The 17,394-nt window shown below is 32.4% G+C and overlaps 3 protein-coding genes across 18 annotated transcripts in view; 1 reads left to right on the top strand and 2 right to left on the bottom strand.

The window, feature by feature from the left end:
* Positions 1-529: 529 nt before the first annotated feature.
* Elp1 (elongator complex protein 1) lies at positions 530-6,472 on the bottom strand. Of its 2 annotated transcripts, XM_018511066.1 has the most exons (12): positions 5,791-6,471; positions 4,622-5,050; positions 4,038-4,544; positions 3,733-3,962; positions 3,241-3,647; positions 2,044-3,166; positions 1,745-1,938; positions 1,346-1,610; positions 1,144-1,280; positions 813-967; positions 675-738; positions 530-599 (listed from the first exon to the last, which is right to left on the bottom strand). In XM_018511066.1, exons 1-12 carry the CDS (start codon positions 6,229-6,231, stop codon positions 538-540), a joined length of 4,014 nt encoding a protein of 1,337 aa, XP_018366568.1. In that variant the 5' UTR covers positions 6,232-6,471; the 3' UTR covers positions 530-537. The 2 variants fall into 2 exon arrangements, with proteins under 2 accessions (XP_018366568.1, XP_018366569.1); XM_018511067.1 differs by lacking the exons at positions 530-599; positions 675-738; positions 1,144-1,280 and having other exon boundaries at positions 844-967; positions 5,791-6,472.
* Positions 6,473-7,355: 883 nt separating this feature from the next.
* LOC108763359 (ubiquitin-conjugating enzyme E2 N) lies at positions 7,356-10,202 on the top strand. Of its 5 annotated transcripts, none has more exons than XM_018510883.1 (3): positions 7,356-8,043; positions 9,301-9,560; positions 9,840-10,202. In XM_018510883.1, exons 2-3 carry the CDS (start codon positions 9,316-9,318, stop codon positions 10,048-10,050), a joined length of 456 nt encoding a protein of 151 aa, XP_018366385.1. In that variant the 5' UTR covers positions 7,356-8,043; positions 9,301-9,315; the 3' UTR covers positions 10,051-10,202. The 5 variants fall into 5 exon arrangements, with proteins under 5 accessions (XP_018366385.1, XP_018366386.1, XP_018366389.1 ...); XM_018510884.1 differs by having other exon boundaries at positions 7,356-8,070; XM_018510887.1 differs by lacking the exon at positions 7,356-8,043 and adding an exon at positions 8,441-8,460.
* A 5,994-nt stretch (positions 10,203-16,196) lies between these two features.
* Positions 16,197-17,394, bottom strand: part of LOC108763420 (uncharacterized) — a 37,610-nt gene continuing 36,412 nt past the window's right edge. For all 11 annotated transcript variants that reach the window (XM_018511034.1, XM_018511042.1, XM_018511044.1 and 8 more), the window contains one exon: positions 16,197-17,371. In XM_018511034.1, the coding sequence (XP_018366536.1) occupies positions 17,300-17,371 (72 nt within the window). In that variant the 3' untranslated portion in view covers positions 16,197-17,299. The remainder of the gene's footprint in view (positions 17,372-17,394) is intronic.

The following is a 17,394-nucleotide window of genomic DNA, read 5'->3' as shown; positions in this document are numbered from 1 at the left end:
TCTATCGTTAAGTCTTTCGATTGTTAATTTTGGAATATAAATTGGATACAATTTGTGTACGAAAGTGAGGCGTAATCATTTTTGAAGATACCATATATTGCTTAAGAAATTTTTATCAATATAATGATAAAGAAATGTTCTTTGATTTTACATTTTATATTACTATATCCTATAATATGTATATAAAATAATTAGTATATAGGTATTCGCGCATGCCTAAAGCAACATAAAATTTTATATTGTTAAGCAATCCAAATTTTAACGCTCCCAAATTTAGATGTTTAATATATGCATGACTCTACTTTAAGATCGAATACAAATGGCTATTATGTTTAGGCCTTATTAGTTGCAAATTTAATAATAATGATATAGATTAAATTACTAACTCTATATACACATACCTTTGTAAATAAAAGGCTAAATTACTATAATTTATCTGTATTGCATTAATCTCTTATATTTATTAGTAAAACTTTTTTCTTACATTCATACATTAATGCAACATTTTAAAAATATTTATTTATTTTTTAAAAGTTTTTAAAAAATATTTAGCACGCGTGGTGGTGTATCAGCTTCAGGTGGAAACATTATATACCGTTCTAAAAAAGTATCAAAGGTCAATGAATGCTCAATCTGTTAAGAATTGAAATCTACTGTATTTTGTGAGTACTTACCCATTAATTTAATGGGTGCAATAATTTCTTGAAGTTGTGCTTGTGTATGAATTGCACTTTTTTCCTACAAATAAATCAAAAAATGTAAAACGTAATATTTGGAAATTCCTGGAATATTTTTTTGTATTAATTACTTACTATATCAGTTAAACTTGTAGGAGCTGATCTGTCCCAAATTTCAGATTTACTATTTTCCACTAATTCAAAGAACTCCTTTTCCTCCACTAAGATTTTTACTGCACTTTCATCAAATTCGAATCGTATTAGCACTTGCACCAGCTGGTACCATTCGCCTACAAGAGAAAATTATTTTTATTATAATTAAAATATATATATTAAAAATAAATATCTTCACATATTTGAAAAAAAAATTTATTTTAGTTATATTTTATATTTAATTAAAAAGTTTCTCTGCGAGCTTTATTTGATAATGTAATAATGAAAATTTATATTACTTCTATAAACAAACCTCTATCTTTGTATGCATTACTAATAATTTGATAAAGGGCATGTACTAAACCTAAATCTTCAAACATACTGCCTTTCTTTAAATTTAAAAGTTTTCTTGCTTGTTTTCTACGGTTCTTACTTGATCGATAGCTTTTGCTGAAAAACACATTTTTTATTTTATATGTGCACACACACACAAAGCGTATGGTGTATACAAGTACCTAGAAGATATTGACAATTGCGACATTCGACTTGAAACTGAATCTGCAATACTGATTGTGTCACTAATAGAATCTGGAATTTCTTTATTATATTCTGGTTCATCATTATAAATCTTTTCACGTAATAATTGTGTTTGTTTTGCTTTCATTTCTGTTCTTACTACAGCAAGGCGTGATTTATGGCTTAGAAAATCTGTCTTCATTTTACTCAATTGTGAAATCACGTGTTCTGCATGTTCCTTCACTCCAGGTTTAATATGTGTTTCTATTAAAAAAAAAATGAATAATTTAGATATAGTAATTTGATTTTGACTTATATATTTTTAGTATATAAACATAATTATTTATAATCGATAGTTTATATATATATATACTTAATATATTTAACCATTTTCTAACCATTTAAATCTAAACGTTGAACATCAATCGTTATCCGTATTGCATGTTTCCAGATTCTTCCTTCACATAATACTGCAACTGCTTCTTCTATGTCATTTAAATATTCGTTTAATATTACAGCTGCATGTTCATATTTACGTCCTGCTTTCAAATGTTCAACTAGTATCTTATAACGTTCATGTAAATCTACTGGGCTGAAGAAATTAATTCTTATATAGTTTAAGATAACATATAATACGATTAATTCTAATGAGAGGATGATATCCTTTCATGCATATTATATAAAAAATTTTTTTTACCTTAATTTCATTTCTTTTAATATGGCGATTATGTCCTCCCAATTATCACTTGACATGCTAAAGGTTTCTAAAGCTTTGTCAAGATTGCCACTTCTATAAAACATCATACCAGCTTCGAAATATTTCTGTTCATTTGATAAAAATTCTCCATAAATTGCAGCTACTTTTTTATGCTCTATAGTACTTTTCTCAAACAATTTCATTGCCATCTTATACAACTTTTGACTACGTATGAAATCTAAACATTCTTCAAACTTGGCTGGTTCTTTAGATAAGAACTCTAATGCTGATTCATAACGTTTAAGATATACATTAATAGAATACTTCATGTAATTTGTGTTTAATTTTTTTAAATTGTTCAGGAATGGAACATATTCTTTGGGGTCTTTCGATGATTTAGACGCTATAAACATTGCGAGTTCAAAATCATACATGCCTAATGCAGTATCATACAACACATCAATATTTACGAAATGCAGTAAATACTTTAGTGCTTCGTAGGCAGATACGGAAGATTTGTGTAGCGTTAATTTTTGTGATTCCTTCAACGTTTTGACTTGCTTTATTTTACTAAGTGCATTTTCCAACCCCTGCCTTTGTTGATTTTTTACCATACTTATCAATATTGGTTGTATTAAATTATCTGCATCATGATGTTTCTCCATAACATCTCTTAATAATTTACAGATTTTATCTACTTTATTAACTATTTCGTTATCATTAGTTTCGTTACTTTTAATATCAGATTTGACAGTGTGATCTACATAACAACTCGCGTACATCGTACTGATGACATTTTCATTTTGTAATTCTGACAAAAACAGATTTAACAAATTCAGTTTTTTATGTAGTACAATATCTTCTACGAATTTTTTTACGTTATCCATAAATAATTGTGGATTGTGATCATATATTAAGTTTAAGTTTATACGTTGTTTAGTCATAATATCAAGTGCCGTTAAATAATTACAGTTATCGAGATAAAATTTTAATATATGCAATGATAACGCCCTTGGCTGTATACATTCTAGATTTCCTCTAGGCATTTGCAAAATTACTTTCGAATCATGTAGTATCGCTGTTATTATACGAGAATCCTTTTCGAGTCGTCTTATATAGATATCTGTAACAATATATTTAAAGTTAGAGAAGCAATGATATACACAAAATAAAAGAGATTACAAAATATGTATTCACCTGTAAGTGACGTCTTGTCCATAGTATTTAACCAAGGTTTAACGGTTAAATCATATACACTTAGCTGCTTTAAGCCAACTTCGTTCAACGGAACACAAACCAATGTATGTTGCAGTGTTGTGAGAATCACAAAATCAGAATGTACATAAAAACTTGTAATATTCTTAGCAGTTTCCTTTCCGTTAATAAAAAAACTATTTTCTAAAGATAGGGCAAGAATAACGTCGTCCGAATTAATTTTGACAATTTCAATTTGAGCGCATAATTTACTTAACGTTATATTTGTTTGTTCAAATTTTCCATCCCGTGTGTATTTAAATATTTGTTCCTTTACTTTTATGTAAGCTGTATTTGCATCGGAAGAAGAAATTATATGTTCTATTGGATAATCCAAAACATGAATTTTCCTGTGAAAAAAAATTCAAGTTTAGATAAATATTTTACAAATTTTATGAAGCTGGTATGATATTTTGTATCTAGGAAACCACATACTGTATTGTCAGAGAATCCTTTGAACTTTCTTTATCTAAAGATAAAACACATAAAAGATTATGATTGTTTGTAACTGTACAAAACAACATAATATCTTTTGTAAACCATAAGAAATTATTCATATAATAATGGAGATCTTTAGTTTTTAATACATCATATTCGATATCGTATAATGTGCCAAAATCAATACTATATGAATTTATAACTTCATATGTCAGTGTGGAAGATTCCTATAACATATGATGAATTACATAATGCAACGATAAATTCTATATACATCATTATTTTTTGTTAAGACAAATTACCTTCATCTGCTTGAAAAACGTCAACTTATTATTACATGAAACAGTACAGAATTCATTGCTGTTTATCAAAGATGACTTGTCATTAATGTCTGGTGCAAAAACAATTGCATTTTGTGATTCGTAAGTTTGCAAATATTGGTGCGCCATTGGCGGTGGAATTATTCCATCTTTAAAACTAGTAACTAAAATATTGTTTCCATCAATAACACCAATCACAACTTTATCATCCACAGTCTTGCCCCTGCTATGATTCACACACCAATTAAATGAACAGAAAGTAAGTTCTTGTGTCGTTAAGTAAATCAATTCCTTCTCATCAAATTGATTTATCCTATCGCTCCATGTTACATATAGCAGTGGATTATTCTCAGTAAAGACAAGAGTTTGTTTAAGATACCAGTGACAATTATTTTCAGTCCACAACTGTATCAACGTAGTATTCGTTTTTGACTGGTAACAAACAACAGTCAAAATATCTGAACATGGTGACCAAAGCAGCTCTCTTACCTGTAAAATACTTGTTTAATGAAATTTTTTTTGCAAGATAATCTTAAAAAAATCATATATTTCAATATTTAACATACCTTTGCTTCTTGTGGTTTAAAAGGAAGCAATAATTCTGAGTATTTAAGGCCGTTTTTCTCAAAAAATGCAATAACATATTTCTCGTCCAATATTTGGGGTACAGCAATTAGACGTTCCACTGGACCCCAAGCTATACATTCCTCCAATCCGTTAATCTGTTCACTAGTGTAGCATAACATACCCTCTCTGTTGAATATTTTAAATCTTCGAATTTTTGTTTCCTTGTGTAGAAAACTAACGGCAAAAAAAGTACCATCGTCGCGCCAAGTGATTCGAATACGACCATCATCAAGCTCGTTTGGAATCAAGTGTATTGGTTTAGCTTGAGCCGCTGATTTACCCACTGAACCATGAAACTGAGTTTCTTTTCTACCCCAACCAACAGTAACAAATTCATTCTGCCCAAATTCTTCTGAATATAAATCCACCTATAAAGTTACAATTTAATTTAACATATATATAAATTAATTTATTATATTTAATTCACCATATTTATTACTAGTAAAAAATTATACTAGTCATAAATATAAGATGGAAGTTAGAATTTAACACATTGCCTTTTATCTATGGCAAAAAGATATTAAAAAGAATGAGGAAAAAATGATTTAATACACTTATTATGAATAATAATAAGAAGTAGAAATATTAGAGTCGAAGGAGAAGATAGAAAGAATCAAAAATAGACATATGAGATGGATAATAGATTGGAAGACACTAGGATATTTATCCTGTATTCTTTAATATGTATTCCTGTATTCTGCAACTCAAATGAATACATAACGACTGCATAACAAGTTATAGAATACAGGCCAGATTAGGAAGGAAATCAGAGACAAGCAAAGTGATAGAACAGATACGAGGGAATGGAGATACGAAAAAAAAAGATCAGAAAAAGAGAAAGGGAGCGATTTGACAAGAATGGATTGGAGAGAGATAAGGGAAAAATTAAAGATGGATAAGCAACTACAAATATTTCTTATAAAAATTACAAATACAATGAAATCCATATAGGATAGCTTGTCTAAAATTCGTATAGAATAGCCTGTTTCCAAAAGATTAGAACTTTACTCAAAACTACAGGGATATCAAAAAGATAAATGCAAGATAAACGTACGATAAAAGTGTAAAATAAAACCTGATAAAAATTTTTGAAATCAAATAATATTACCTCTGACATAACTTGGAAGTTTAATACCATAGTGATTACAACTCCTGTGGTTGTTACAGCAGCAATGATTTCATGATCCGGACTAAATTTCATACACTGTAAGTTGATGTCAGACAATATTATATTGTAATCCATATGAGTTTCATCCATCATGACGAATTTGGCAAGACAACCTGATTCGTAGGCACAATACAATTCCTGCAGGGCAACACAATAATCCATTGCGACTATTTTGGATAAAGAATACTTAGGATTATCTACGTTAATTAATTTCCTTTCGCTTGATATCAAGGAGAGATGTTCGTCTAATAGCACATATATGTCGTTGAAAGTTGGATTGATAGCACATTGTACGCGTTTCAAAAGTTCTTCATCAGTTTTTATGTTTTCACAAAATTTGAGATTTTTACTATTTACTTGACGAATCGTTAGATTTCTCATGGTTTTCTATCAATAAATAGATAGTGTAACAAATTTATTTCAACGTCTTCACTTTTTCTTTTATTATACTTCCCGATATGATTTCGATACAATCTGTGACATTAACGAAAAGAATGTGTCAGGCAGTTAAACATTTTATGTTAGTATGTACAAATATTTTTGTTAGGAATGATCATAAAAGACAGTTAACCTCACACGTGTTATGAAAAAGGTTATGTCGCTATAGGACATATAAAGGTGCATTTTCACGATCTGTTCAAACTGGCCCGCCGAAGTTATAACATCGATGTTATGAAATTGGCCAATCATAAGCCGGTATTCATAGTCGGTTCTTATTTTAAAACCGTCTAAAGGCCCGTCTACAATACACGGAGTAAGAAGTAAGAGTAAGAATTGACCAATCACAATCGATTATTCTTCTCACATTCGACTGTGATTGGTCAATTTCTTACTCTTATAGCGTTTTCGGCCCGACCGGATTTGCACCAACCTGGGTTGGATTAATGGCGTTTTGCGCTCTCCTATTGGTAGAGCGTGTGACATCAACCAATAGGAAAGATTAATCCAACTCAGATTGGTGCAAACCCGATCGGGCCGAAAACGCTATTACTTTTTACTCCGTGTATTGTGGACGACGCCTTATGGTTACTGTTATGCTGGATTCACCCTGCATCCGATTTACGTCGTACGATGCTCTGCAACCAATCAGAAAACAGGATTTCGATGGATTTTGCTTCGTATCATCGGAATCCTGTTTTCTGATTGGTTGCAGAGCATCGTACGACGTAAATCGGATGCAGGGTGAATCCAGCATTAGGCCTCGGGTGCGTTCCGTTTCTCGCATGATGCGCATAATTGCGTCGTTTATCCTTGTTCCTCACCAAATGTTAAACAAGGACAATGGATGCATCATGCGCATCATGCGCGTTACGGAACGCACCTCTCTAGAGCACGAGTGCTCAGTGAGCTCTTTCATCCGATTGGTCTATATTTCATAATTTAATGGAATATGCCAATCACTCGACGAGCAAGCTGTAGAATGATAACGCTCACTGCTCAGCGTGCTCAGTTTGCCATCTATGTAACTGGTACTCTCGGAAAAGGCACCGAAAGGCACCGTCTCCCGGTCTCGTCGTCCTCGTCGACCATCGTCGACGCGCGCTCTCATCGCACACTCTAGCCTCTCGTGATTTCATGGTTTCGTAGTTCGTTCGGTGACGCTCTCCGAGATAACGGGCGACTAAAGGATATCGACGAGGAGTGTTATCACGTAGCGAACGACGATTTGACTCGTGCGCGCGAGTAGATACCAAGTATCTACGAGTGAGAGACAAACGGACAAACGGATCAACGAACGAAAGACCGAGAGAGAGCAAGCAGCGCCATCAAGTAGCGTGATAAAATGAATCGCGAGAGGCGACTGTGAGGGGTCTACCGATCAAGTTCGCAATCCAGAGTCGACCAACCACCAGCCGTCTACGGGTATCACGTCTACGCACGGGTGGAAATTAAATTAGCGGTTACAATCGGAGTATTCCGCGGGCCACGCACCCGTGGATCACCGGCCGGTTGGGGTCTTACCACCCCCTTCTCTCATACCCCTCCCCCCCTTCTCTACCTTCCCCGGAAAGTCGGCTGCGAGGTTGACGACAGCCGACGGCGGCGGTGGCGGCCGCGGCAGCGACGACGATTAACCAGAAGAACGAGTGTTGACGACGACGATTCAAAGTCGAGGTTTCTAAGAGAATATAGGGCGCCGAGAGAGAGAGAGAGAGAGGCGGTTGCGAGGAAAAAAACTGCCAGAGGACTCGCGTAAGTTTCTTATACGTAGGAAATACCGTATGTATCCGCGTGCGATTTGCGAATGGTAGGCACGTCAGCCTGCATCAACCGTCGCTAATATACGTATGTATACGCTATACGTTCGTTCGGGGGCCAATAATGACCAGCCGGAACAACCGACGGATCGCCGCGCGACGTCACACTCGCACCCTTTGTTTATGCAATCGGATGCGCGCGATTCATGGGCTCCTCGCTCCTGTCTCTCTTTCTTTCTCGCGCGCGCGAAAAACGGTCCTCGGATTTTGCCCCAATTTGCTCCCCACCCCCCTCCACCTCCCCAAATTTATCGCTCGTTCGTTTATATTCCCTGACGACCGTAACTATTCCGTGACGTCCCCGAGAGGATTTCATGTTCTCGAGATCTCCACGTCTTGTCCTCGACACTTGGTAACGAATACCGTGGACCTGCGCGACACACACATGCTTACCTCTGCTCGCGCGCATATATATGTATACATAATACATATATACATACACACGCGAGTGTACGTGTGCGTACGTGCTCTTCTGTGTGGCAGAGCTGTCAACGCTGTCAATTCGTAGCCGATCGCCGTACGTCCGTTTTCCTGTCGACGAGTTACTCGCGAAAGAAAGATTATCGATCCTCCGCCTCTTCAATACATGTCAGGATATCCGGTTTGTAAATCGCAATGCGAAACGATCGTTCGACGACCAGCTTTGTGTTTTGTGTAGAAAGGGCGGGAGAGAGAGAGAGAGAGAGAAAGAGAGAAAAGTTCTCCCGATGGTAGGCGAGAGATGCTGACGAGATGGCTCGAGATGATTTTCGCATCGGCGCGTCTGTTGTTCTTTGTGGTTTAATATGAGACGGTTTTGTAACAAAGAAAAAATTACGTTTATTAATAATAATTTTTGTGCGAACGCGTGTACAAGCGTTTTATTAAAGTTCTAACGCGACATAAAATACAATTCATACACGTCAAGTCGTTAGATAAAATTCGCATTAAAAATTATATTATATATTTGTACAAAAAAAAAGACAGGTGGAAAGAAAAATACAGAGAAACTCTTTCGTTTCATTTACATGAATTTTGTAAACTTTAAAAGTTGTAGAATAAAGGAATTTTTTGAAGTAAATCTTTGAGAATGAGAAATAATGTTAAAGACTTTTCAAAGTTAATTTTAAATAAATTTTTTAATTTTAATTTGATATATATTTTATATGTAAGAATGATCTTTAGTAACCTTGTAAATTTCTTTTTTTCACAGATCTTTGCATAAACAATGGCAGCGTTACCACGAAGGATCATTAAAGAAACTCAAAGATTAATGCAAGAACCAGTTCCTGGTATCAGTGCAGTGCCAGACGATACAAATGCTAGATATTTTCACGTAATAGTAACGGGACCTGAAGATTCGCCATTCGAAGGTGGATTATTTAAGCTCGAATTGTTCCTACCAGAAGATTACCCAATGTCTGCACCGAAAGTTAGGTTTATAACAAAAATATATCATCCAAATATAGACAGGTAAAGATTGAAAATGTGATATGTCTATCTTGGTTATCAAAAACTCGCAACTTTTGCTTTTATCAAATTGTTTCTAACATTTCTTACGTTTCGCATCGAAAAAAATGCAAAATATCTTTCTTGACAGACATAGATCTTTTCAATGATAAATTATCGTCAAAACCATTCGTGTACATTTGCATTTAATCAATTGAGCAATTAAAATTAAAATAATAAAAACGGATAATCTACTGTTTCAATTGTAACGTTTTAATATAATTTATCTCGATTTATTTATAGATTGGGCAGGATTTGCCTGGATATCCTCAAAGACAAGTGGAGTCCAGCGCTTCAAATTAGAACAGTTTTGCTGTCCATACAGGCGCTTTTGAGCGCACCGAATCCCGACGATCCGTTGGCAAACGATGTAGCTGAACTTTGGAAAGTCAATGAGAGCGAAGCGATACGTAATGCCAAAGAATGGACTCGAAGATACGCTATGGACAACTGATCTCAGCCTTGTCAAATCGCCCACGACAAAGCAAAGCGACGTTACTCCTATATTTCCCAGACTTTTCGTCACCTTATCTGCACCAACTGCGTATCCGGCACCTGTGTCCACCATTTTGCTATAAAAGTAATAAAAGTTTTGTAAGAGTAAAACAGAATGGATATTTTCTATATCGTGGGGGAAATGCAAAGCACTGTTGGATTTATTCAATCGCTCATTGAGAAAACTTCGTAAATATCTTCCTACGTTAACGTTGCGTATCTGCAAGAGGAAGCCTCTCTCTCTCTGTGTGTGTGAAAAAACACGGTGAGATTTGTTACATAAGTTTGAAATTATGTTAAGGAAAAGTATGCAACATACAATTCTTTCAATATATTGCTATGAAACTAGTGCAATTTGCAACTTCTTTTTCTTCCTAATGTATTATTAAAAAATGAAATTGAACGATCTATGTTATACGAATTCTTTTCTTTGAAACAAGTTTATTATGTATGCTAACTGGTTGTCTCTGTCTAATACACCATAGATTTAAGTATCCTTGCATACGTAGAGTAGAGAATAATACAATCGATCAATAATAGCTATTATTTATCTCACATGTTTTATAGATAATATATTCAAAAAGAGATCCAAAAACACATTTTAATCTGTGCAAATTTAAGCGTTTTTCAACATCTATAATTATTTTATTGCGAGGTATAGATTATCGCAAAAGTTTTTTAATTTTCTTAATAAGAAACATTCGCGGATACATTTGATTTATTCTCAGAAAAATTGAACTGTAAGTGAATAGAAATCTTCCATTATGTTAGTAATAATTGCCAATTAATTGCTTAAAATGTGTAAATATAAGCAAGAAGAATAGAAAAATTCTTTATTGTATCTCACAATGAACAAATTCTATTCATTAAGATATCTATAACTATACAATAAATTTTAACATAGTAAAAATTAATCCAATTAAAATATATAGAAAAAAAATTGTTTTATGGCGACTGCTTATTTGAAGGAGACAATGTAAAATATAATTATATATATATATATATATATATACGTAAATATTTTCCATTTGATAAGTAAAATTAACGATTGTAACAAGAATTGAACATACGCAAAAAAAATAGTTAAATTTGCATATATTGCACACCATGTAATTAAATGAATAGAGAAATAGTAGGAACAATATCTTTGTAACAAAACGGTGGCAAAGGAATATAGTATATATATTAATAGAAATATCTAACATAATTATCATAATGCATTGGCTCAATAAATTAATATTAATATTGATATAATCGGCTTAATAAAAATGTCAGTGGTTTATACCTAACGTACGTTGCAGTTAACGTAATTGTATCTAATGTGAAAAAAAGTACAACCAGTTAGTATATGAGCATACATAAAATGGGGATATTGCATTAATGATACTTTTTTTTTTTAATAATTATTACAACAGAGAGGTTTTGTAATTTAAGGACACGGGAATAGGTTAAAACAATTGTAGATAATCTGCAATAATAAAGAAATTATTATTAAGAGTTTGGGATATATAAAATAATTATTCTATTGTATCACGTTGTGCCAGTGCGGTACGGTAAATTTTTTCCAAAAGCTATCGTGGAATAATTAACGTACATAAATCACTAATTAAGAGTAAAAAAAATTAAATACCACTGTATGTACATTTGATTGAGCAATTAATCACGTATTTCATGTATGTTAATGCTCTCTTTTATGTTTGTTTAATTATTGCTTTACTAAAATATATTAACATACACGATAAAATTTACAAGGTAAAATTTCATTTTAATTAAACTTCTATATTACTGATTAGTAATAGAACATGGAAGCTATATAATACAACGATAAAGTACTAACCGAAGAAAAATGATTAAAAAACTGACTTCTTTTTTATAAGCATACATATAGGCTTAAATAGTGTCATTTTATATTCCTGTTACAAGATGTATTAACGTCCTTGTCAACATTAACTCGGTGCTAAAATGGATATAAAGAATCTCGTTAGGAGATTTTAGAAGGAAAGGAGTGGCTTATCGGTGCTTCTACTTTTCACGATATTAATAGTTTAGATAATTTTAGACCGCTTTTATGAACGCTTCATGATGTATATACCTCATTGCTTCACATGTCATGTGGAATATTTTGAAGAAATAAAGCCTTTAAGAGAGAAAAGAAAAATCGAGAAAAAGCTATATCGTTTTCACCGATGCATCGTACTTACTTCAAAGTAACAGACAACTGCGTCTGAATTTGAATTCAAAATTACATTTTATTGTATCTTAATATGGACTAGCATATACCATATACACATTCAATAGCTCACTTATAGTTTATAACTTATTATACACTCACAAACATTGATAAAGACAGTCATGATATCTTGTAGCATGTTTCATGACTGGTGAAGCTACAGCGCAAGCTCTATATATGTGTGTAAGATATAATTATTTTTATTTATCATGAATGGCTGGGTTCTTTCTCTCAATTACTTTATAACGATTCTGATTCTGACTGCAATTTTGGAATTTTTTTCTATCATTCATACTGACTTTGCACGATCATCATTTTTCATTTTGTAAGGTTCGATGATGCAAAACATGCTTTGTCATCAGCGAAATATTTCATAAATTAGATATTTGCTAATATCCTCGTTAAAAAGAACGAGTGTTGACGCAAATGTCTTGTAACGCTTGGAAATAATTACCCGACGAAATCTTATTTCAACAAACTGTATGCTTATTTAAATTTATAAACGGAACAAGTTTACTAGACCTCTCTTCGCATTCGTTCATATATAATATAATTTACCAACAATCGTAGAAAATCTAAAAAGAATTCTATAGAAAACAAATTTAGAGTGAAGAAGATTAATAGAATATCAAAAAATAATATCAAATGATGCCTACATTAACTCTTACGCTACTAAGGGGGGGTCATTAGTTACCGAGCAATTCCTGTTCGTACAAGTTTCTTTGCATCTTTCGGTAATTATAAATTATACTACATTTTATTATTTTCCAAAATAAAGTGCCAATATTTATTCTAGAAAGTTGAAAATGTGTTGGTGAATTTTTAGAAATTTTTTGAATCATTCTGAATAGGTGAAAAAAAACGGACGGATTCTAGTGCCCCCGTTAATATGGATGAGGCACCAAATTGTACCTAGTAGGGTAAGAGTTAATTTAAGCTCGTAAATACTTTAATAAGCCATACTTTGATAACTTATATGCCTTTAAATTATTAAGATAAAAAAAAATCTATTGTTTTTTTAATATAAAATTTAAATCAACGAACGAGAAGACTATATAATAATGATTTAATAATATTAGATTTCATCTCTAACGAACATACAAATAATGACCACACAAGGCCAGGTTGATAGTATAAGAATTGCAGATGTCATTATTAAAATGTGGCTAGACACATTCAGTCAGGGTGGCTTGCGATGACTGAGTATTAATTTATTATGTATATATATATATATATATACTTTTCTTTATTTATATTTATATATATATATTTATCTTATTCTTAGCGTAATGACTAGATAAGTTTCAGCCACCCAATATATAACACATCTTGTTTGATCCCATATATTATATTCATACCGCTCTGTGTTACTCATCGAATATATGGTTAAAATTTCTATGCCAAAATTCATTTCTCTAACGTATATCACGTAGTCGCGATTTATTCTCTTAGACTCTGGTGATTCCGGCAAAAGATAATACTTTCTGCATATTTGTTTAGATATTTGTCCGTAATGAATGAAGGTCTCCACACTGATATATCGGTTCCCCATGATATGCAATATCGTAATATACTTCGCTACACCTCCCTCAATGAAGTAATGGAGAATTATTATATATTTATATATTTATATATATTATATATATTTTGTGATATTTCTCACGTAACTATCCTCACGAGACTTTCTGTGCGCAACAATTTACGGCACTGTGCCTTACTTCCGCTTTTATATCATTTAAGTATCATAGACAACGAAAAAATTGTATATACATATTCTTTATCCACGCGTCTCACAGAGAATTGTCCCATAGGAAATATCACGTCTATGGCAAATAAGAGATCTTTGAAAATATCAGTATAATTGAAGAATTGACTTAAATTCAGATACGAAGAATTCATGTCCATTATGTATACAAAGCCAAAAAATGCCCATAACATGTGTTCTAAAATTAAATTTTAGTTTATTATAAAACTATCGTTTCTCATTATTTAAACAAATTTACGTATGACTTTGTACAATATGTTATGATACTTATATGTGAACATAAATTCTATGATTTATACGGGCAGTTTAAAAAAGAAAAGTTCATGGTTTTTTGGAGAGCGTATTCACTAAGTGAAAGATGTTTAATTAACATACCTCGTAATTTTGATTATTTTATAGATAGAAACAATTCTCGATTTGAATGTCGAGCATAACTTAATTTGTTTCATCTTCGAAAAGATAATTTTCTTTATGTTTATTACATATATTTTGCATAATATTTATTTAAATGTCCTACTTAATCCTATGAACGCTTTCTCTTTAAATGCCCTGTATCTGAATGATGTCAGAAGTGAAGACAATACAAGCTTAACTTTCAACAAATTAGGATACGTCATTCCTTAAATAATTACACATTCTCTGATAAAATCTGAATAATTTTCAGTTCGTCGAAAATTATGCGCTGTCCCGTTGTTACGCCTCACTAATTAATGTACTTTGGCATTGAAATTTTATCAGACATCAGGAATCTCAAAGTTTGTTATCGCACACTTCTTGATATTTAAAGCAGAATAGCTCAAAGGTGAGAAATCTTCAGCAAAAATAGATAAAACTTAGATTATTATGGCATATAGTATTTATATAGAAGAGACGCTTTCTTCCCTTTTTTTTTAGCAGAACGACTGTAACATTTCTCCAGAGTTACATTTCTCTGGAATCAATAATTTTTATCTTATTGGGTTATACATAGAAGTGAGAGTCAGTCTGTTATATTTTAGAAGAAACTTTCCATCGACAAGAAGAGTTACAAGAGTTGGGAAAAGCTAGATGTCTCATTATGTATGCCTATATGCAGTGAAGCCACATTAAGTCGAATACAATTTACATATTTTACATGTAAGTATTATACATGGTGAGTGAAGACTTACTGCAAGCTGATAAGGTGCCGTCTAAAAACCTTTTTACGATTAATTATCAGGACTATCTTTATGAACTAAATTTGTACGGACGCGGAGAATTGAATTAAAAAGAACTTTATTCTATAAAATCAGATCAATAAAGTAGATTGATAGAGGAACAGATCGAGAGAAAGGTTTTCAAGTGTTTTTACCACTCTTTTACAGAAATCTGCAAAATAAAATGAGAGCACTTAAAAATATTATTTTCTAAATTATTTTGGAATGGCGTGAGAAAATTCCGAAATATGTGAAGATATCTAATCGATAACTATTTAAAAAATTGGCATGATACTTTGAACAACTCGTACTATGAAAAAAAATATATATATTTTAAGTTAAAGATTTATAATTAAAGTTAAGAATTCGATGAAGATATTGAATCTCTATTAAAATAAGTAGGGAATTTATAAAATATCAAGAGAGATCTAGAGGACATAAAGTGTTGAAAAAAGTTTAAAGGCATCTACTCTAAAGTGCCTACATCGGGTGCGATCTTATGTCTATAAAATCTAGATACACTCTTAAATACACAGCCATTTCTCAACATTTATCAACATGTGATCGAAAAAGCAAATGATTAATGTAACATACTGGGAACAAGATGACTTTTGCAAGCTTACAGTTGATTATCATCCACAAGAAATAAGAATTAAATCTCACACGCACACCTCATACACACACATACGCGCGCATATTTAAAAAAAAAACTAATACTAATTTTAAATATTTATTAGGAAATTGTGCACTTTCGTATATCATAATGTTTGAAGCAAATAAAACTTAAAACTTTTTTTGATTGCCTATTTTTTTTTACAAGCGATAACTGGTGAGAAAATAGGAAATAAAAAAAGGTTTTAAGTGTTTGTTTGCTCCAAATATTACGATATCCGTAAGTGCACAATTTCCTAATAAATATTTAAAGTTTACCCACAATTTAGATAGTCGTTTATGAAGCATAATGTGAAGGATTTTTAAACGTCCCTCTGAACAATAATATCGCGCTGTAAACGTGCTGCATTACAATTTCATCTTTGATACAAATGAGTATTATACCACAGAATATAGGCATCGATAAAGCGATATGTAAACATACATGATGTTGAATCAACATTTTTGTCCAATAACATGTATTCAATGATACGCAATTTATTATATCTTTTACCGAAAATCAGCTAAATGTATTGCAAAACGTATTATAATTTACTCGTTTAAAAAATTCCTCTCGTATAGAATACGTATAGAATACGTATAAAATACGTTACTGTGCTCTTCTATATAATTACTATGGCGTTATTTATCACGAGATTTACGCGTCCGAAGTTACTACGGTAGATAATAATTTTAGTACAAATTAATATACTCGGGCATCGCGCCGCAAGTATTCGCCGGCCTTAAAGATAAAAAAGATTAAATAAACGCTTTAGCTTAAAGTGTCTCCATGAGAGATAGAGGGAGATCCTTTTTATAAATATTACTACGTCATTAAACTACGTAATATACAGTTCCAGCCCTGCTCCAGCTGTTGGTAAAGAGCTTTGTGCTATTTATAATCATGTGCAACTGCCTCATTTGCATCACCTATCTTTCTTGGCGCGAATAATGCGATTCTCTATAACATCCACTTGTTGTGTACTGAAAATCAATATTTTTTTCCTCTATCGTTTCGCTAGACGATAAATCAATAGCATTGACGTAATGCACTGACCGTTATTGAAACAATAGCTCGCAAGATTTCAGGGAACATACGTGTTATAGAGAATCTCATTGATAAGTACTATACGTATATCTCTTACAATAATTGATAATCATATAAATTATGCTTGAGTAGATATTTAGTAACGTTTCTGCGACGTACCTATGTAGGTCTCGTTTACTAAGCAGGAGCTGGTGAATGTATCGAATCGTTCCATAAGAATCGAAAACACAAAGCGATTTGCATAGAATAACCTGTACAATAAAGGTAGCGGATAGTATGGTAGTGGATGGTGGATGTATTGTCTGTTCACTACGCATCAGCCAGGCAACTGAACGCTTTTTATATGTACACCGGAGACTCCTGGCCGGTCAACAGCCTAAACATCGACGTGGGCATCGTTTTCATCAAAATCTAGAGAAAAAAAAAGTCCTTTT

The sequence above is a fragment of the Trachymyrmex cornetzi genome, unplaced genomic scaffold (genome assembly GCF_001594075.2).
Source record: "Trachymyrmex cornetzi isolate Tcor2-1 unplaced genomic scaffold, Tcor1.1 scaffold358, whole genome shotgun sequence".
Classification (NCBI taxonomy): domain Eukaryota; kingdom Metazoa; phylum Arthropoda; class Insecta; order Hymenoptera; family Formicidae; genus Trachymyrmex; species Trachymyrmex cornetzi.
Note: the sequence above shows the minus strand (reverse complement) of the source record. Positions and strands in the feature narration are given on the sequence as shown.